At 38.3% G+C, this 22,020-nt stretch overlaps 1 protein-coding gene across 2 annotated transcripts in view; it reads left to right on the forward strand.

Moving 5' to 3' along the window:
* Positions 1–1,136: 1,136 nt before the first annotated feature.
* The window catches only part of LOC124551327 (breast cancer metastasis-suppressor 1-like protein-A), a 76,957-nt gene continuing 56,073 nt past the window's right edge, over positions 1,137–22,020 (forward strand). For both annotated transcript variants that reach the window (XM_047126342.1, XM_047126343.1), the window contains exons 1-3: positions 1,137–1,263; positions 18,665–18,808; positions 18,983–19,073. In XM_047126342.1, coding sequence (XP_046982298.1) covers positions 1,245–1,263; positions 18,665–18,808; positions 18,983–19,073 — 254 coding nt within the window. In that variant the 5' untranslated portion in view covers positions 1,137–1,244. The remainder of the gene's footprint in view (positions 1,264–18,664; positions 18,809–18,982; positions 19,074–22,020) is intronic.

Consider the following 22,020-nt stretch of genomic DNA (forward strand, 5'->3'; position numbering starts at 1 on the left):
AGAACTTACTGCGCTTCTCATTAAACGAAATAAACTTTTAGGTACCGAGAGCATAGTCTCTTGCCACTGAAATTTCTTTTCTGCACTGCAAATGGCAGGCAAGCACTAGATTGGAACTTGTGGCGTGTGAACACACCACATTTGCAGCGATCTATTGCATGCACAAACCTTTGTGCATACTTCTCCGCAGACATATCGTTGTTTATGGAGGGCCTTAAGCAACTGCTTGTTTATCTCGAGTGTTGTATTCTTTGCTCTTAATTTTTCACAGACATTTGTGACTCTTATATATTTCAATAAATTCTGTAATGATCTCTCTGGAGCAGTGACGTGTATCTCCCATTTAAGAATTCGCTGTGCACACAAAAACGAGAAACACTAGACTGAATAAGCAATTGCCTCGTGCACATTTCACGTGTCAGGTTTCCGACACTCTCCTATCCACACGCTAGCATTTGCCTGCGCAGATGCTATGAGAGTGGAGATTTGCGAAAGCACGTCGTTAAGATAGAACGGTCTGATACACTACATTTACATGCGATACATCTTACGAAAGAGGAAAACTGATTTCCGGAAACCGTTTTTCGTTGTCGTGTTAACATGTTAAGGTCTGAAGCTGATTTGCTAGCCCATTTAAATATAGCATCTTAAAACCAGCTGCTACAGTTTCTGATTTAGTCAGCATAGTCGCTATTTCTCTTCAGTTAGACGATGTGTAAACAGCTTTGGTCTAATATTTCAACTTATCCTTCATCATATAAGAAACAACTTTGTCCATATTAACCGAAATTTTTTAAAAATAAGACCAAATCTGACAGCCCAACCACGATTCAAAACCTGTTGCGTTTACATAGCAGCGAATATCGATTACGGAATTGGAAAACCGGTAACTAGAAGTGGATTTCCAGAATCGACTTTGAAATGTTTATATGACCATCCTGTAGCGGTATTGGGAAATCGGTTTACGAAATTCGGTTTTGAGAGACCCATGTCAACGGGGTGTTAGTTAGGCACACAGTCTAACATTATGTTAGACTGTGGTTCGACATGTTAGAATGTGGTTCGATATCATCTATCGACATGACTACTCCAAAGACATTATGCTACTCTCTGCGATCAACTTTGATGTAGAAGGACAGCGACAGTTGATAGTGTTTTGTTTGACGGCGTATGTTTACTAATATTAGAAAGTGATGCGTGAAGTTTTCTCATGCACTTAATTGTAAAAGAAGAAGACGAGAACAATGAAACGCGTTGTACAGGGTAAGTAAAACAGTAACATTTCGACTTTACTTTCACGAACGTTGCATACGTTATGTTGTCGTTCGTAGGAATTCAGACCACACGAGCGTCTATTGTCGTGCTGTTCTGTGTGTATTAATGCGAACGGAAAGGGTGCAGCCAGCTGCTTTTAACACTACATTACGTCCGCTGCGAAATATATGGCCACAACCGTCTCTATGGCTATAACCAACAGTTATATTACCTTGCGAACTTTCTTGTTTTGGAGAGGAATCTGTGCCATATACTGAGTCTCTGTTAGATAAACGCACCCCCTGTAACGTCAAATATGAATGTGGTAAGGCAAAGTTAAATTTAACCGTAGCAGAACTTACGTCGTTGTATTTATTCGTGCTTGAATACATTTAACGAAATGATGTTAGACATTACATATGACATATCAGCTCAAGCTGTTATTGGTGGCCGTATATCATGCTATGGAACTACCGGCTCCTCTATTTATGTTACATTAAAGGTTAGAGCTTTCGGTACGGAAACAGAAAGTAAGCACACAGTTATTGTAGGCCTAGTAATATATGTGGGAAAATTTGTGTGTAGGTGCTACGGTTTGAGGTAGACAAAGTAGGCCGTATTAGTGAATGATTATGATGAGGGGGGACACTTTGATCTTCTTTCTACAAATCCCACTCTCCCACCATGTACCTCCATTGCCAGACTGGCGAGTGCTTGATGCCTATGGGTGTGTACTATCAGCCAGTGCTATCTTCTAGGCAGGCTGTGTCACAAATTTCTTCTCTGGCCATTTCATCAGTTGCTCCATCCCCTTATCTAACTTCAGCAGTCTTCCGGGCGCCAAATTACAAAACCTACTACTCTCTTTTTGTTTGTAATGTTTATTGCATACATTTCACTTCCAAAGAAAGACTGCTCTCTGGATAGGTACTTTAATGAAATATTTTATAACGAAAACTTATTTTCACAGCTGGCCAATTTTTCTTTCTCAGGAACGTATGTATTGCCGCTGTAAGTCTACATTTTATATCCTCTTTATTTCTGCCATCATAAGATAGATACTGCCTACAGGAAAATTAAAGAGACCTTTGGAGATAAGAGAACGACTTGTATGAATATCAAGAGCTCAGATGGAAACCCAGTTCTAAGCAAAGAAGGGAAAGCAGAAAGGTGGAAGGAGTATATAGAGGGTCTATACAAGGGCGATGTACTTGAGGACAATATTATGGAAATGGAAGAGGATGTAGATGAAGATGAAATGGGAGATATGATACTGCGTGAAGAGTTTGACAGAGCACTGAAAGACCTGAGTCGAAACAAGGCCCCCGGAGTAGACAATATTCCATTGGAACTACTGACGGCCGTGGGAGAGCCAGTCCTGACAAAACTCTACCATCTGGTGAGCAAGATGTATGAAACAGGCGAAATACCCTCAGACTTCAAAAAGAATATAATAATTCCAATCCCAAAGAAAGCAGGTGTTGACAGATGTGAAAATTACCGAACTATCAGCTTAATAAGTCACAGCTGCAAAATACTAACACGAATTCTTTACAGACGAATGGAAAAACTAGTAGAAGCCAACCTCGGGGAAGATCAGTTTGGATTCCGTAGAAACACTGGAACACGTGAGGCAATACTGACCTTACGACTTATCTTAGAAGAAAGATTAAGGAAAGGCAAACCTACGTTTCTAGCATTTGTAGACTTAGAGAAAGCTTTTGACAATGTTGACTGGAATACTCTCTTTCAAATTCTAAAGGTGGCAGGGATAAAATACAGGGAGCGAAAGGCTATTTACAATTTGTACAGAAAGCAGATGGCAGTTATAAGAGTCGAGGGACATGAAAGGGAAGCAGTGGTTGGGAAGGGTGTAAGACAGGGTTGTAGCCTCTCCCCGATGTTGTTCAATCTGTATATTGAGCAAGCAGTAAAGGAAACAAAAGAAAAATTCGGAGTAGGTATTAAAATTCATGGAGAAGAAATAAAAACTTTGAGGTTCGCCGATGACATTGTAATTCTGTCAGAGACAGCAAAGGACTTGGAAGAGCAGTTGAATGGAATGGACAGTGTCTTGAAAGGAGGATATAAGATGAACATCAACAAAAGCAAAACAAAGATAATGGAATGTAGTCTAATTAAGTCGGGTGATGCTGAGGGAATTAGATTAGGAAATGAGGCACTTAAAGTAGTAAAGGAGTTTTGCTATTTGGGGAGCAAAATAACTGATGATGGTCGAAGTAGAGAGGATATAAAATGTAGGCTGGCAATGGCAAGGAAAGCGTTTCTGAAGAAGAGAAATTTGTTAACATCCAGTATTGATTTAAGTGTCAGGAAGTCATTTCTGAAAGTATTCGTATGGAGTGTAGCCATGTATGGAAGTGAAACATGGACGATAAATAGTTTGGACAAGAAGAGAATAGAAGCTTTCGAAATGTGGTGCTACAGAAGAATGCTGAAGATTAGATGGGTAGATCACATAACTAATGAGGAAGTATTGAATAGGATTGGGGAGAAGAGAAGTTTGTGGCACAACTTGACCAGAAGAAGGGATCGGTTGGTAGGACATGTTCTGAGGCATCAAGGGATCACCAATTTAGTATTGGAGGGCAGCGTGGAGGGTAAAAATCGTAGAGGGAGACCGAGAGATGAATACACTAAGCAGATTCAGAAGGATGTAGGTTGCAGTAGGTACTGGGAGATGAAAAAGCTTGCACAGGATAGAGTAGCATGGAGAGCTGCATCAAACCAGTCTCAGGACTGAAGACCACAACAACAACAAGTTAGGGTCTCATTTCATTGTTTAATTCCTCCAGCATCACTTGGTTTAGTTTTGTGTATATTCAGTTACTCTTGTTTTACTTTTGTTAATGTTCATCTTTTAATCTGTTATCATTACACTAGCCATTCTGTCAACTGCTCTTGCAAGTTCTTTCCTATGTCCGACAGAAGTCCAGTGTCACTGGCAAACAATCAAAATTTTTCTTTCTTCTCCCTGTACTTTAATTCTGTTTCAAATTGTTTTCTTTGGTTTCTTTTTATTTACTACTCAATTCACATATTGAATATAATTTTAGATGTTGCTCCAGTCTGCATTTTCAAAAGCTTTTTCTTTTTTTTTCTACCTATCGGCCTAATGCTGTTCTTCTTTTCCTGGTGTTCTGTGCTAATCTTTTCATGACCCATCTCTAATGACCACACTGTTGACGGGACATTAAATTCTGACGTTCCATACCTTTTTTTTTCTTTCCATCGACATGCATCCACAACTGCCCCTACAGTTTCCCTCCTGTGCCAATCCCTCATATGCCAACATGAGTGCAAGTGCAGTGAGCTATCTCAAACAGAATGACATCCTCCATGACAGCCTGCATTTAATCTGGAAACATTGATCATATGGAAGCCAGCATGTAGTTTTTCAGATGACATTCTGAAAGACATGGGTTAATGCAGTTAGCTGCAGTATTTCTTGACGTCCAAAAAGCATTTGACTCAATACCACACATATTGCTGTTGTTGAAAGTACGGTCAGATTGGGACATCAAGTAGGAGTTGGTGAATAGGGCAGAAGGCTCGAAAGTTTTGAGTGTACTGTTGATGAAAACTGGAACTGGAAAAAACATATTAGCGAGCTCCTCAAGACATTATTTTCAGCTGTTCATATAATTGATATTTTTAACTTTGTTTATGTATTTCCACTCAGTAATTTCTTATGAAGTAATTTTCTGGGGTAACTCACCATGGAGCAAGAAAGTTTTGATTGCACAAAAGTGACCAGTAAGAGTAATATGTGGTGTTCACCTGCAGTTGTCATGTAGCTGCCTCTTCAAGGAGCTAAACACTGAAGAGTCTAGCAGAGAATAACATTCGTATTATGAAAAGAATAGATAGCGACTTATCCTATAGAGGAAACATTGCATCACAGACAGCCACAATAAAAAGACTGTTTTACATTTAACAGAATCTTCCGTCAGTTATTGGTAGAACAACATTATAATAGTAAATGAAAAGCACCAGTTTGCTTTTGTTCTATAATATTATTTTTATTGCTAACCGGTTTTCGGCTTACAAGGCCATCTTCAGACATTTACTGAGTATTATCACCAAAGAAGTTAAATGTTAGCAGACAACATTGGAAGAGAAGTAACACATCTAGAGTGAAGTAGAAACATACAGTGAGTAACATCTTTGCAATAAAATAGTAAAATATGAACAGTACATAAATAACAATGGAGTTGACAGGAAAACCTTTAGCACAAAATAGGAATAGCATGCCTACATAACAGTTTCTATTAATAAACAAAACTAATGAAATAAGATAAAATTATTACTAGACGAGGCTGTGTCAAGAGGTATCAAACATGGAGAGTGATACACAACCAATTAAAAAAGAAGAGACAGTTGTCAATGTAAATACATAATACACGAGGAACTTAAACACTATCAATAAGATAAACAGAAATTAGTAAATGCAGGAAAATTGAGGTGTTTGAGGGAACCTACAGTTTGAGAGTGTGGTGGTACTGCGTTTTAACATTATAATCAAAGCAGTGGCTGTATACCAGTTTACATTAAATAAATGAGCAAAGTAAAATATGAACAGTATTTGATGAGACAACTACAAGGGGAGTTAAACGTGGACAGTAATACAAGTACAAGTTAAAAGCAAACCCTTAACTATTGAAACTACAGCATATGTGGAATACAAAGACAACTGCAACAAATAAAACAACTTAATGACTACAGGAAAATGGGAATATGTAGGAAGAGAGAGTGTGGGAAGTATTGAACAACAAAGATGATTATATGAAGTTTAGGAGAGGGGAAGTGTTGAGTTGTGTCTGGTCATTTAGGATGAGATCTGAACTGTGAGCAAGATGTTTGTTAATTTTTACATTTAAGCTTTCAGCCGAAATGCTTTCATCCAAAGTAAAGAACACATTCAACAAGCAGAAATCGCACAAATGTGACCACTGCCTCTGGCCTCTGTGGCTGAGCTGCAAATTCCAAATGGCATGTTGTGTTTGTGTGAAAGTGTGTGGGTATTTCAGAAGAACGCCTTTTGGCCAAAAGTTTAAATGCATAACAATATTTTCATTGTGCGTGTCTGTGACTCAGTGTCTCCTTTGTATTATTAGTAACAATTATCCTTTTCATAATACTGCTGTTCTTCAAGGATTTAGGTTTTTTAACTGCATCATTACAATACGTATATTGGCTAATGACATTTCTCATATAATATCACAGTTTGAGAACAACAGTGATGTGCATACCTACAACTCAAGAGGGAAAAGTGACCTTTATTACCCATTATTAAAGCTGCCAGTGTCTCAGAAAGCATTTAATATCCAGCAACAAAAATTTTTGAGCATTGCTCAATAACATAAAATGTGTGATAGGTAGCAAAGCAAGTTTTATATCGAACATAAAATCATTTCTTCTGTGGACAAATTTCTTTTCAAAAGCAGATAGCCCTTTTGGAAAAAAAAAAAACCTGGCCCGTTCCATATCAATATCACTTTGATAGTTCAGTCAGATCTTAATAAGATTTCAAAGTGGTGGAAAGATTAACAACTTGCTGTAAATGTTCAGAAATATAAAATTTCGTTCGTAAAATGGAGGAAAAAAATGTAGGATCAGGTGACTAGAATATCAACGAGTCACAGTTGAAATGGGTGTAACAATTTACAACATGTGGAATGGAACGGTCACATAGGTGCAGTTGTAGGTAAATCAGGTTGCAGACTTTTCTTTCATTGATAGAACACTAGGGAAGTGAAATCCGTCTGCAAAGAAGATTACGTACCAGACTCTCTTGCGATCCATCTGTGAATAATGCTCAAGTGTGTGATACCCATACCAAATAAGACTAACAGGGCATAATGAATACACACAAAGAAGAGCAGTATGAATGCACATGGGTTTGTTTGAGACATAGGATGGTGAAAGAATTAAAATGGAAAAAGTTTGGAGATAGATGTAAACTATCCCATGAAAGCAAACTTAGTAAGTGTGAAGAACCAACTTTTTAATGATGAATATAGGATTACACTACAACCCCCTCTTGTAGGGATCAAGAAGTTAGCATTAGACTAATTACAGTGTACATATAGGCATTTACGCAGTCATTCTTCCATGCTCCGTAAGTAATTGGAATGGGAAATTTGGGGCATTTCACAATATTTTGAAGATATGTGTATTTCATTTTTCAAGAAACTAGTGAAAGTGGCGTATGAAATGAAAGGTAATTATATGTAGTTTCCAAGTGTAACAACCACCAGATATTCATGTATCAAGACTGCATAACAGTAAACAGGAAAATTGTAATGTTTTTGTTGCATGTGACATTAATTTTTTTTTTCTTCCCAGAGCAAGAGGAAAGTATTTTCCAAAGTTTGCACCATTGACAATTGCACTTAGCATCCATGAACCATATCTGACAACATTGCCCAAATTACTCAAAATGGCTGCCAATACTCTGTTTGGACTTGCAGTGTTACTCAAATGTCTAACATTATAAGACTGGGAACTTCTATGCTCTAATTTCATCATTGAGTGAGTCTGCTTGAACAATCAATTCTCATCTAATTATTTTTGTTTCTGAAATATGAGGTGTAGCATTCTGTAAGTTTCATTTTGTTAGACATGTGACAAGCCTGTTCTTACTTCAAAATATTGGCTAAATGTAGTCTCATACACCTGCGAAAGGAAGCTGGGAAAATTGGAGAAAAAAGCTACCATGCGAAGAGGAAGAACATTGTCAAGTGAAGCAGTAGGAGAGAGGCAGAGGGTATCACCAAAAGAGGAAAACGAGTGCAACATTGTCAGCAAAATTAAGAAAAACTTAAAAAGAACTAACAAGACACAGATGCTCATAAAAGTTCTCGTCAGACATTGGAAAGAGTAGTCTGGAGAACTAAGATAGCACTGTCAGTATCAACCAATGACAATACAGCAAATCTACTGCAAATTGTCACCAGAAAAAAAGGGGGGGATGCGTAGTAGTTGGAGAAACATCAAGGAGGGAGAGATCTGATAACATTGTATGTGATACCTGTGATGTGATTCCGGTTTTTTATGTTTGTGATATTAGCAATTACTGTATCAAACCTAAGTCTAATACAGAGCTACATGATATTCAGTTGTTATGCCAGATACGTATGACGAGACTGAGGAGACATATTTTGTAAAAATTAACTGTGCCACCTTTGTGTGGCCAGACAACAAGGATGAATGTGTTCTGACTGATGATAATGGCATGGTGTGTGTTTTGCTTGAACCAATTCTGGACAGGAAGGATTAAGTGAGTTTTGCTGTTGAGATTTCTGGATACAGTATGTATTTTTAGGTAGTTGGTGTAAGTATACTGTTGGTTTGTTTGATAATTAATATCTGTTAATGAAGGTGCTTGAAGTACACTGTTGCCTTGTTTGATATTTAAAGTTTGTTTACGAATGTAGCCTTATAGAGTAATTGTGAACCTCACTTCATCTTTTTGGGGGTGTGTGGTTATCATCATGTGGTTGCCTACTAAATTTTTAGAATAAATAAGCTTTTACTCCTGCTTTATAGTGTTCTTGTGGTATATTTCAATCATTTTTTTAAGCTCTAGGGCAATAAAATTTGTTATGGACAAAGTGTCACAGGCCTAATGACCACTAGCATGTATAGTGGTATATAACATGTACTAGAAATACAGAAGTAAAGTTTGATTACCATGTAAGTGTAATGAAAAGTTATGGCTACCAATAAACTTATTATTACATCTAATTTGTAACGAAACTTCACAAGATTTTCTCAAATTACCAGAATGATAAGTTTCCATATATTTTCTCTTTCACATGCATAATAGAAGTAAAGTAATTTATTTTGTATTCAAAAATAAAATTCTACTTTGTTATTAGTGGTTATCCCAACTGTAATAGTTGCTATAATGTATTTGCAAAGTAAAAGGTACATTACAGCTGTTCAACAGCAGGAGCAATGGTAAGTTTAACTTTTACATGTCAGATGTGTAAATAAAAAAAACTGAAATGCACCAAAAAGCCAAATTACTGTTACAAAGAGAAGTTCCTTTTGTCTGGCATTGTGATTTGCAGAGTATGGTTAACTAGAAACTGTCTGCTCCTGCATGTCTTTTCATTGCCCGCTAACCTGTTTCTTGCATGTGTTCCCAAGAGATCTCTTTCCTCACCAAAGCTTCTTAAGTTTTCAAGATTTCTGTCATGCAGATAATGATTCACTTTTTAATTTTTTTGAACACTTAATATTTTCTTTGACACAATCACAGGAAATATTTTATATAATGATTGAAAGTAGCATTAGATGGATGCCAAGTAGTCAGACAAACCATTACGTGGTGCCTTTCTGATGCTGCTTTCAATCAGTCTGTTCATGGTCAGTGATGGGAGCTACCGTTAACACAATAAAACACGTTTTCTGTGATGGTATCGAGGATAACATTAAGTTTCCTTCTTTACTTCATATTGAATGTTTACCAGTTCCCTTAAATTGAAACCTCATTGTAGCAATTAATCTCAGCTTGGCATCTGCTTTTGCTGTACCTAATTTTGTGTGGTCATTTCACTTTGGGAGGTGTCAGGCTGTTACCCATAGTTATTTTATGGCTCTTTCTATTTCCAGAGGGTTGTGTGTTTTTATATAAAAAAAATCCCCCATGCCAATAATGTAGTTGGGCAGTAGACCTGGTGGATATCACCACCTATTTATGTATAGTAAAATACAAATATTTACATTCAGGGTCAACTGCCAGTCCCTACACTAGTCATTGATTCCATGTGACACAGGAAAGACATAGGAAAAAATCATTTTGGTAATTTGAGAAAATCTTCTGAAGTTTTGTTAAAATTTGCTGCGTAATATTCTTCATGGTTGCTGTAACTTTTCATTATGATTGCGTGGTAATGACTTTATTTCTGCTACTTGTTATAGACTATTACAGGTGCTTATGCATGTCAGGCATGTGACACTTTGTCCATAAGAAATTCAATTGCCATTGAGCTCCCCCCCCCTCTTTGTTCATCTCCTCCTCCCCCCCCCCCCTCCTTCTCTCCATGCATCATCTCTTCCCCCTGTCTATGCACTTCCTCACCCTCTGCCCTCTTACCTGTGTCTCTGACCTTGAGTTTGTTAGTAGTTGCAACATCATTGGGAAATGAACTCACTTAAAATGAATCAGCTGGGATCGTTGGTATATGGGCTATGACAGACACCTCAACAGCTGCTGTATCTATGACGATAGTGACAGTTACGTATTTTGAATAGTTTTAATCTTTGAATTGGTAGGATTACGGAAATTCATATTCTGTAGTAGTATTCTAAATTGAGTTGATAGGCCATAAGTACATCTTTCTTGTTTTCTGGAAGGCCGACAGCAAGAAAGAAAACAAAACAGCACATTGTTGTGTTTACAATTTTGTTTGATGTTATATATAAGGAGAAAGAATACATATGTGAAACTGACTGCAAGAAAGAAAACGAAACCACACATTTTCACAGCACAGGTTTTTCTTTCTGAAAGTCAGTATGTTATACAAATCGATGTGAATAGTCATTTTGTTGACACTTCCCGCAATGATTTTAGAAATTGTGAGGGAATGTTAGCTGTCCTTTCTGCCTTATTTGATCCTAAGTTCCCGAAAGCTCTCATAAAATTTCTGATTCTAATACTGAAACACCTATCTCTTCTAAATCGACACCTGTTTCTTCACCTATCGCATCAGACAATGTACTTTTAACCCCCATCTGCTCTCTCCTCTGCATTTAACAGTGGAGTCCCTGTTGCAATCTTAATGTTAGCACTCTTGCTTTTAATTTTACTGAAGGTTGTTTTGACTTTCTTATATGCTGTGTCAGTGCTTCCAATAGTAATTTCTTTATCAATTTCTTCACATTCTTCATGCAGCCATTTCTTCTTAACTTCCCTATACTTCCTGTTTATGTCATTTCTCAGCAACTTGTATTTTTGTATTTCCCTGAACATTTTTATACTTCCTTCTTTCATGCATAACTGAAGTATTTGTTCTATGACCCGTGGTTTCTTCACAGTTAACTTCTTTGTACCTATCTTTTCCTTTCCAACTTCTGTAATTGCCCTTTTCAGAGATGTCCAACCCTTCTAAACTACTGAGCTATTCCTTATTGCTGTATCTATAGTCTCAGAGACCTTCAAGCGTATCTCATGATTCCTTCACACTTCCGTATCCCACTTCTTTCCATATTGATTCTTCCTGACTAATCTCTTAAACTTCAGCCTATTCTTCATCACTATTACATTGCGTTCTGAGTCTATATCTGCTCCTGGATACGCCTTGCAATCCAGTTTCTGCTCTCAGAATCTTTGTCTGACCATGAATGTAATCTAACAGAAATCTTCCTGCATCACCTAACCCTTTCCAAGTATACCTCCTCCTCTTGTGGTTCTTGAACAGAGTAGTTGCTATTACTAGCTGAAATTTCTTACAGAACTCAGTCTTTCTCCTCTCTTCTTCCTTGTCCCCAGCCCACATTCTCCTGTAACATTTTCTTCTACTCCTCCTCCTCCTCCTCCTCCTCCTACAGCTGCATTCCAGTCCCCCATAATTATTAGATTTTCATCTCCCTTTACCTACTGTATTACCCATTTAAAAACCTCCTATACTTTCTCTGTCTCTTAACCTTCAGCTTGCAATGTTAGCAGGTATACCTGAACTATCATTGACGGTGTTTGTTAGCTGTCGATTCTGATAAGAACAATCCTATCACTGAACTGTTTACAATAGTACACTCTCTGCCCTACCTTAAGAAGTAAAATATTGTCATTTTATCTTGGCTTTTGTAAATGGTACAGTTTATTGAAAATTTGTATTTTATAAATAACTCCTAAAATAGTAAAATACCAAAAAAGTATAACCAATAAACCAAAAGTACTAGACAGGCCTGGCAGGTGTTTTGCTTTGGAGCTTCCTCCTTATATGTTCAAATTTAGTTCTCTCTCTCTCTCTCTCTCTCTCTCTCTCTCTCTCTCTCTCTCTCTCTCTCTCATAACTTACAAAGTTAAGAAGAAAATACAAAAACAAATGCTGTTTAAAAAAATAAAGTCACAGAATGCTACTTCTTTGTTATATTACCAAATACAACTGATATAGTTATAAACAATATCTTTTCTGCTCCAGCCATCTGTATTATATAAATATTTATTGCTAAAAATTTAAAGAATTGCATTTTTATGTGTTTTTACAAATTATTTTTTTGAAAACCACCATCACAAAACTTACAAAAACTGCACAATATATTGTTTGCTTGATGTGTTTGTAGTTACTGCAATCAAAGTGGACAATATTTTTCTGTTTAGAGTGATTGAAATTTTTCAACATTCTGCATGTTGGCAACACTGTCTCTAGCTCCCTTCTTTTTATAACAGACAAGTGAGAACTTGCATATGAATCATTCTGCATATAGTTTTGTGCCTGGTTTGAACTTTTTTTAGAAACAATGGCAGATAGCTACAGTAGTGAAAGAGTGAAGTGTGTGGATGATGAAAAGAAGACAAAAGAAGGTGCTGTTTGAGAAAAGTAAAAAATGCTCCACAATTGTTGGAAATCTGTCAGAGGTATTAGAGAAATATCTTGCTCCTCAAGTAACTATGTTACCATCACATCCTTTGTGGAGGAATTACTATACTCGCTGCAACAAGAAATATAGTGATAGTCCATCTGAACGATCCGCCCTCACTGGACTGTGAAACTAAAGAAGTCAGTGCAGAGGTTTATATTCATGGGTGTGAAGTTGTTGATGCATTGAATGTTAGCATTTCTGGTGTATCCCCTAATATAGTCCCCCTTAAAAAATCCGGCAAGACTAGAAGCACAAGAAGAAAACAGTATGTACTAAGGAAAGTGGAGAAAGAAAACTGGCATTCTACGGATCGGAGCGTGGAATGTCAGATCCCTTAATCGGGCAGGTAGGTTAGAAAATTTAAAAAGGGAACTGGATAGTTTAAAGTTAGATATAGTGGGAATTAGTGAAGTTCGGTGGCAGGAGGAACAAGACTTTTGGTCTGGTGAATACAGGGTTATAAATACAAAATCGAATAGAGGTAATGCAAGAGTAGGTTTAATAATGAATAAAAAAATAGGAATGCGGGTAAGCTACTACAAACAGCATAGTGAACGCATCATTGTGGCCAAGATAGGTGTGAAGCCCACGCATACTACAGTAGTACAAGTTTATATGCCAGCTAGCTCTGCAGATGATGAAGAAATTGATGAAATGTATGATGAGATAAAAGAAATTATTCAGGTAGTGAAGGGAGACGAAAATTTAATAGTCATGGGTGACTGGAATTCGAGAGTAGGAAAAGGGAGAGAAGGAAACATGGTAGGTGAATAAATGAAAGAGGAAGCCATCTGGTAGAATTTTGCACAGAGCATAACTTAATCATAGCTAATACTTGGTTCAAGAATCATAAAAAAAGGTTGTATACATGGAAGAATCCTGGAGATACTAGAAGGTATCAGATAGATTATATAATGGTTAGACAGAGATTTAGGAACCAGGTTTAAAATTGTAAGATATTTCCAGGGGCAGATGTGGACTCTGACCACAATCTATTGGGTTATGAACTGTAGGTTAAAACTGAAGAAATTGCAAAAAGTTGGGAATTTAAGGAGATGGGACCTGGATAAACTGACAGAACCAGAGGTTGTACAGAGTTTCAGGGAGAGCATAAGGGAACAACTGACACGAATGGGGGAAAGAAATACAGTAGAAGAAGAATGGGTAGCTCTGAGGGATGAAGTAGTGAAGGCAGCAGAGCATCAAGTAGGTAAAAAGACGAGGGCTAGTGGAAACCCTCGGGTAACAGAAGAAATATTGAATTTAATTGATGAAAGGAGAAAATATAAAAATGCAGTAAATGAAGCAGGCAGAAAGGAATACAAACATCTCCAAAGGAATACAAATGTCTCAGAAATGAGTTCGACAGGAAGTGCAAAATGGCTAAGCAGGGATGGCTAGAGGACAAATGTAAGGATGTAGAGGCATATCTCACTAGGGGTAAGATAGATACTGCGTACAGGAAAATTAAAGATACCTTTAGAGAAAAGAGGATCACTTGTTTGAATATCAAGAGCTCAGATGGAAACCCAGTTCTAAGCAAAGAAGAGAAAGCAGAAAGGTGGAAGGAGTATATAGAGGGTCTATACAAGGGCGATGCACTTGAGGACAATATTATGGAAATGGAAGAGGATGTAGATGAAGATGAAATGGGAGATAGGATACTGCGTGAAGAGCTTGACAGAGCACTGAAAGACCTAAGTTGAAACAAGGCCCCGGGAATAGGCAACATTCCATTAGAACTACTGACAGCCTTGGGAGAGCCAGCCCTGACAAAACTCTACCATCTGGTGAGCAAGATGTATGAGACAGGCGAAATACCCTCACACTTCAAGAATTATATAATAACTCCAATCCCAAGGAAAGCAGGTGTTGACAGGTGTGAAAATTACCGAACTATCAGTTTAATAAATACTAATGCGAATTCTTTACAGACAAATGGAAAAACTGTTACCCAAGGATTTCTACTAGCGCTCATCTTTTTACCAACTTGATCCTCTGCTGCCTTCACTATTTCCTCCCTCAAAGCTACCCATTCTTTTTCTACTGTATTTCTTTCCCCCATTCCTGTCAATTGTTCCCTTATGCTCTCCCTGAAACTCTGTACAACCTCTAGTTTTGTCAGTTTATCCAGGTCCCATCTCCTTAAATTCCCACCTTTTTGCAGTTTCTTCTATTCTACAGTTCATAACCAATAGATTGTGGTCAGAGTCCACATCTGCCCTTGGAAATATCTTACAATTTAAAACCTGGTTCCTAAATCTGTCTTACCATTATATAATCTATCTGAAGCCTTCTGTATCTCCAGGCCTGTTCCATGTATACAACCTTCTTTCATGATTCTTGAAGCAAGTGTTAGCTATGATTAAGTTATGCTCTGTGCAAAATTCTACCAGGCGGCTTCCTCTTTCATTTCTTACCCCCATTCCATATTCACCTACTACGTTTCCTTCCCTTCCTTCTTTTATCTCATCATAGATTTCATCAGTCTCTTTGTCATCTGCGGAGCTAGTTGGCATATAAACTTGTACTACTGTTGTAGGCGTGGGCTTATTGTCTATCTTGGTCACAATAAAGCGTTCACTATGCTGTTTGTAGTAGCTTACTCGCACTCCTATCTTTTTATTCATTATTAAGCCTACTCCTGCATTACCCTTATTTGATTTTGTGTTTATAACCCTATATTCACCTGACCAGAAGTCTTGTTCCTCCTGCCACCGAACTTCATTAATTCCCACTATATCTAACTTTAACCTATCCATTTCCCTTTTTAAATTTTCTAATCTACCTGCCCGATTAAGGGATGTGACATTCCACGCTCCAATACGTAGAACGCCAGTTTTCTTTCTCCTGATAACAGCGTTCTTCTGAGTAGTCCCATGCCCGGAGATCCGAATGGGGGACTATTTTACTTCCGGAATATTTTACCCAAGAGGACACCATCATCATTTAACCATACAGTAAAGCTGCATGCCCTCGGGAAAAATTACAGCTGTAGTTTCCCCTTGCTTTCAGCCATTCACAGTACCAGCACTGCAAGGCCGTTTTGGTTAGTGTTACAAGGCCAGATCAGTCGATCATCCAGACTGTTGCCCCTGCAACTACTGAAAAGGCTGCTGCCCCTATTCAGGAACCACATGTTTGTCTGGACTCTCAACAGATACCCCTCCATTGTGGTTGCACCTACAGTACGGCTACCTGTATCGCTGAGGCACGCAAGCTTCCCCACTAACGGCAAGGTCCATGGTTCATGGGGGGAGGAGGCTATATATACTAGGTTACAAATAAAAACTAAATAATAGTTATACACTCACATATACAGACATGATCTTCACGTATCGTAAGTCGTCATTATTGTCTATAGCAAGGCACAAGAGTAGCTAAACAACTGCCTTGTATTCTAGAATATGTCGAAATGTTGCTCCTTATATCAATAAATGAAAAGCGATTGCAAGGCAACGTTATTAACGAGAATATCATTTGTGATAAGGTGAGAATGATGTTCGCCTATCTCGTTAAGGTGATGCCAGGATCATCAGTGGTGGAAGAAGTGTTTAGGGGAAGCCGTGGGTGGTTCAAGAAGATTAAGAGAAGAACCAGCATCCGCAGTGTTGTGAGGCACAGCAAAGCAGCCAGCTCTGACACAAAGGCAACAGAGAACATCATCAGGAACTTAAGGATGCTCGTAGATTCTGAGGATTATTTGTCGTAATAAGTTTTTAATTGTGTCGATACCTTTATAACAGTAGAGGAGAATGCATGCCCGGTCACAAGCCAATGAAAGACCGTCTCACACTGCTGTTCTGTGCCAGTACAAGCGGTGATTTGAAAGTTAATCCATCGCTTGTTTACCATTCGGAAATTCCATGAGCCTTCGAGTAGTGTAAAGTCCAGAAGAACAGGTTAAATGTTGTTTGGAGGTCCATCAAACAAGACTTGGGTGACATGTGATCTTTTTTGTGATTGGATCAATGATGTGTTTGGTCCTTTAATGAAAAATATCTGTTGTGGTGAATCTGCCACTCCATGTCTTGCTTGTTATGGACAACACTCCTGCCCATTCTCCAGACCAACAAGACCACCTTCTTGAAGAATTTCAATTCATCAACATCCAAGTTCTGCCTCCCAACACCCAACTCCACTCCATTACTCCAGCTTGTGGACCAGCAGATTAGTTCTAACTTTAAGAAGCTCTACACTAAAACACTCTTCAAGCATTGCTTTCAGTTGACTGAAGCTAACAGTCTCACTTTCAGAGAGTTTGGAAATATCACTTCAACATCGTTGCCTGTGTCAAGATGATAGGAAAGATGTGGGAAGGGGTTACCAAGAGAATTCTCACTTCTGCTTGGTTGAAGCTTTGGCCAGAGGGTGTTGATGAATGTGACTCTGAGGCATGTGAGCCAGTACCTGTGGAGCCTGTAGTCAACGATATAGTGTCTTTGGCCAAAAGCATGGGACTAAAAGTGGATAACAGTGATATCAATGAGTTTTTGGAATATCTCGGCCGAGAAATAACCACCAAAGAGCTTATGGAGTTGCAGTTTGTTTCACAACAGGAGAGGGGTTCTTCGGAGGAGGAGGAGAAAGTGGCAGCAACAGCAAATGCTGAAAACATGTGAATCATTTCCACCATACATTGAAAATCACCACCCCAATAAAGCAGTGGCTATGCACATCACCATTTTATTTGAAGACAATCCTGTGTCGCATTTCCGCCAAGTGTTGAAGTGTCAGCAGAAACAAATGACTATGGATAGCTTCCTAATAAAAAAAGTATTAGTTATGTATTGTGGATAAAGAAGTACATAATACTGTATTTCTGCATGGAATGCATTATAATATTTTACATTAATTTATATAAAACAAATTGTTTTGCTTAATGAGTGCTTTTCAGTATGAGTAAGATTCTGGAATGAATTGTGCGAGGTTCCTCTGTACAAAACTATTTTCTGTATGTGTTTTTTTTATAAACTGCTTGAACAAAATGAACAATTGTTTTGTCACTCACTTATAAAGCAGTAAATTAGTTACTTTGACTGTGCTATACCAGTTTTGCATTTCATTTACTCCACATCACCAATCAATCGAAATTTTTAAGTGTCCATGATTTTTTGGTCTAAAATAAAAACTTCTAAAATTTTTCACTACAAATTTTGCCTTCTGTGACTGTACCTTCCTTCAGTACAATGACCAAATAAAGTACCATGCAATTTTTAAAATATTCAAGATGCCAAGGGTTTTAGAGGAAATAATGTATAAAGAATCATAGGAATTTCAGAATCTCTCATCTTTATGTAGAAATATTTTGATAGTTTAAAAATTTCAGGCATTAATGTCATAGCTGACAGTTAGCTGTCTTTCCACTTCATCATTTGTTAAGACAGTTAATGTTCTGTGAGTATTCGTGTTTTCAAAATATAATTTTGAAGTTTGCTAAAGGTTACAATTTTTTGTAGTTTATTTTTTTCACATTAAAGATGAAAAGAAGCTCATAAATGTGTATGGTGTTAATCATGTCTGATAGTATACCTTTCCAGTCCATTTCCTTCACCCCTCTTCCTTCCCCTTCAACTCTTCTGCCAGAAGTGGCTCCGAAAGCTCATAAAAGTTAAACCCTTTCATGTGTGTGTTCCCCTGCTGCCACTTGGTGTTAAGATCTTTTATCTATCCATTTACATTATATTATCAATAACTGTTTAATTTCTTTCTCAGAAGGCACACACACACACACACACAGATATATATTCATTTTTATGTAACCTTATTACACTAATGCCTTCACATTTTACAGGTCAGGATAAAAGTGCAAAGATTATTAAAGAAGATCGGGAGGACAGTGATGGAGAAGAGATGGAACACGAGTCCGGAGAGACGGACAAGTCTAGCTCCACCAGCGAGACGAGTGATGCGGCCACTGACACGGATGACAGTTCAGGTAAGGGGAATGTATTTTGTGGCATATTTCACATTAGGTAGTGTAAGATGTGATTTGTGTGGTTACAGGTAGCACCAGCTGTCATACGCATTAACTTTTGTTTAATCTATGCTTGACATTGTTCAGTTAGAGGACAATACTGATGAATTTTTGTTACTTTCTTGTGTTTTACAGAAATGGATGAAGAAGAGTGTGAAAGAAGACGAACTGAATGCATGGAAAACTTAGTAGATCTTGAGAGGCAGTTTAGTCTCCTTCGTGAACAGTCAGTAAATTCATATTACTCTAGAAAATTTAAATCTGCATAGCACAAAAATAGCTTATTTCTGTTTGGAAATTGTGATTTCCTGTCATGTTGAGCTCATTCCATGATCACAAAAATAATCAATTATTGATAATATAATGTAAATGGACAGATAAAAAAATCTACTCACCAAGCGGCGGCAGGGGAACACACACAAAAGGGTTGAACTTTCACAAGCTTTTGGAGCCAGTGGCTCGTTCTTCTGGCAAAAGAGTTGAAGGGGAAGGAAGAGGGGTGAAGGAAAAGGACTGGAGAGGTTTAGGGAAAGGGGTACAGCTTAGAAAAGTTACCCAGGACCCCAGGTGGGGGAGGCTTACCGACCGGGATGAGTAGTAGTCTTTCCTTCTCATCCCGTCCAGTAAGTCTTCCCTGACCCGGGGTTCTGGGTGACTTTTCTGAACTGTACCCCATTCCCTAAATCTCTCCAGTCCTTTTCCTTCACCCCTCTTCCTTCCCAATCAACTCCTCTGCCAGAAGGAGGAGTCACTGGCTCCGAAAGCTTGTGAAAGTTCAATCCTTTTGTGTGTGTGTGATTTTTTCATCTGTCCAGGTACATAACATTATCACTCCATGATCAGACGAGTTAAATACAGGGTGGCTCACGAAATGTGTTACCAATTGCTTCTTTCACAATTTACGACACACATTAGATATCCCACTGGGATCTCTACAGCAGTACCAGCAGAGCTTGGAAAACCAAATGAGTTACGAAATGACGTGTAATTCACGATACTGCCGCTAGGAGACTAGTAAGCAGCAATGGCTGACAATGGAAGACTGACGACACAGCAACGATCTGCAATTGTCTTACTTTTTCAAGAAATGAAAAGCGTTTTTGTGACTCAGAGGCATTTTCGACAACAGTTTGACACACGATGGGTCCCTTGCAAGAAGACCATCCACAGGTTGTACAATAAATTTGTACAGGAAGGAACAGTATTGGAAGCGACGTCGGCTGAAGCCTTTTTGTTCGCCGGAGAATATTGAAGCGGTACGAGTTGCTGTACAGAGAAGTCACGGGAAATAGAGTAGAAAGGCAGCAGTGCAACTGGGAATATCCAGACGCTCCGTTCAATGCATTCTTAAAAGTGACCTCCATATGTACCCATACAAGATGACCTGTGCACAGAAGCCACTGAAGAACACAAGCAGCAGAGACTACTGTTTGCTCAGTGGGCGGAGGATAGGGAAGAAACTCTCAACAACGTTTGGTTTTCATACGAGGCGCATTTTCATTTAGACGGTGTGGTTAACGAACAAAACGTACGCTTTTGGGCCACTGAAAACCCACAAGTGCTTCATGAACGACAACATTATGCTCCGAGGATTACGGTGTGGGCAGTAATTTCCAGTCAGGGACTTATTGGACTCTTTTTCTTTGAAGAAACTGTGAACAGTGAGCGTTATTTGACCATGCTTCGCTATAGCTTCATTCCACAGCTTCTTGCTACTGCCTTGCCCTTCAACACGCAGTGGTTCATGCGAGATGGAGCAAGGCCACGTACTGCAAACACTGTGTTGGTTCTTTTACATGAGCATTTCGACATGCGGATCATTTCACTCAGGTTTCCAGGTCGCTTCAATGACGGACAAAATTGGCTCCCCAATAGTCCAGACCTCAGTCCATGTGACTCTTTTCTTTGTCAGTACCTAAAGGAAAAAAATTTCCCAAAATGTCCACGTGATTTAATGGAGCTCAGAAGACTTATTCTTCAAGCTTGCAGTGAAATTATGGAAGACATGTGCCGTAGGGTAATCACTAACTTCAGTGTTTGTTTGAAGGAAGTTAGGAAATGAAATGGTGGACATATTGAGCATGTGCTGAGTTAGAACAAATCTCCATGGACGGCTCTTCATTGTAGTATATGTTCCTTTCAGATTGTTTTGACAATAAAGTTTATAGTCAAAAACAAAATGGTAACACATTTTGTGCGCCACCCTGTATTAATTAAATACAATAGAAGATTAAGGCAGTTATGAGAATGAATCAAAAAGTCTTTACCCATTCTTATTTTCAACCGCATTAAGACTTGAAATGGAATTAAAATAGGATCAGTATTTTAAGTTGATTCAACTCCGTAGTTCAACATTTGTCCCACCTCACTGCTAATTTGGATAATTTGTGCAGTTGAGTGTGCATCTGCTCTTGCATTGCAGTTTACTCTGGAAATAAATCTCATTCTCACCAGAAATCTTTTCATTTAACTAACACAAAGGAACAGTTGAGTTATCAGTATACATCAGGGGTAGTACCTTTATCAAGTGTTTCACAGTATTGTCACCACTTGAAGTTGTTTTCAAATGACGTAATGATTCGGTATGAGTATGAAATGGAATTCCAAAGGCAATTAGATGTGTGGGACCAAGTGGCAGAAAACAGAGTTGGGACAGGAATAAGCACAGAGAGAAACAAAACAGTAGTGGTAACAACGGTAAAGATAAAATTGAATGGAAAAATTTTGGAAGTAAAGTTTCATGTTTCAAGTGGTTAAGAAGTGTGATCACCAACGATGGAAAGATGGCCAAGGAAATTTGGAAAATAATACAAGAAGCAAACATCTTCTCCCAGAGCGTAAATAGTGTTCTGTGGAACAGAGATGTGACAAATGAATGTTAAAAAATTTAAAAAATAAATGTGTTGCTGCAGACTTCAGTCCAGTGACTGGTTTGATGCACTTCTCTATGCTGCTCTATTCTGTGCAAGCCTCATCATCTCTGAATAACTATTGCAACCTACATCATTTTGAATCCACCTACTGTATTCATCTCTTGGTCTCCCATTATGATTTTAACCCACCCCCCTCCCACTACACACACACACACACACACACACACACACACACACACACACACACACATATTCACTTCCCTCCAGTACTAAATTTGAGATCCCTTGATGTCGCAGAAT

This window comes from Schistocerca americana, chromosome 9 (genome assembly GCF_021461395.2).
Source record: "Schistocerca americana isolate TAMUIC-IGC-003095 chromosome 9, iqSchAmer2.1, whole genome shotgun sequence".
Classification (NCBI taxonomy): domain Eukaryota; kingdom Metazoa; phylum Arthropoda; class Insecta; order Orthoptera; family Acrididae; genus Schistocerca; species Schistocerca americana.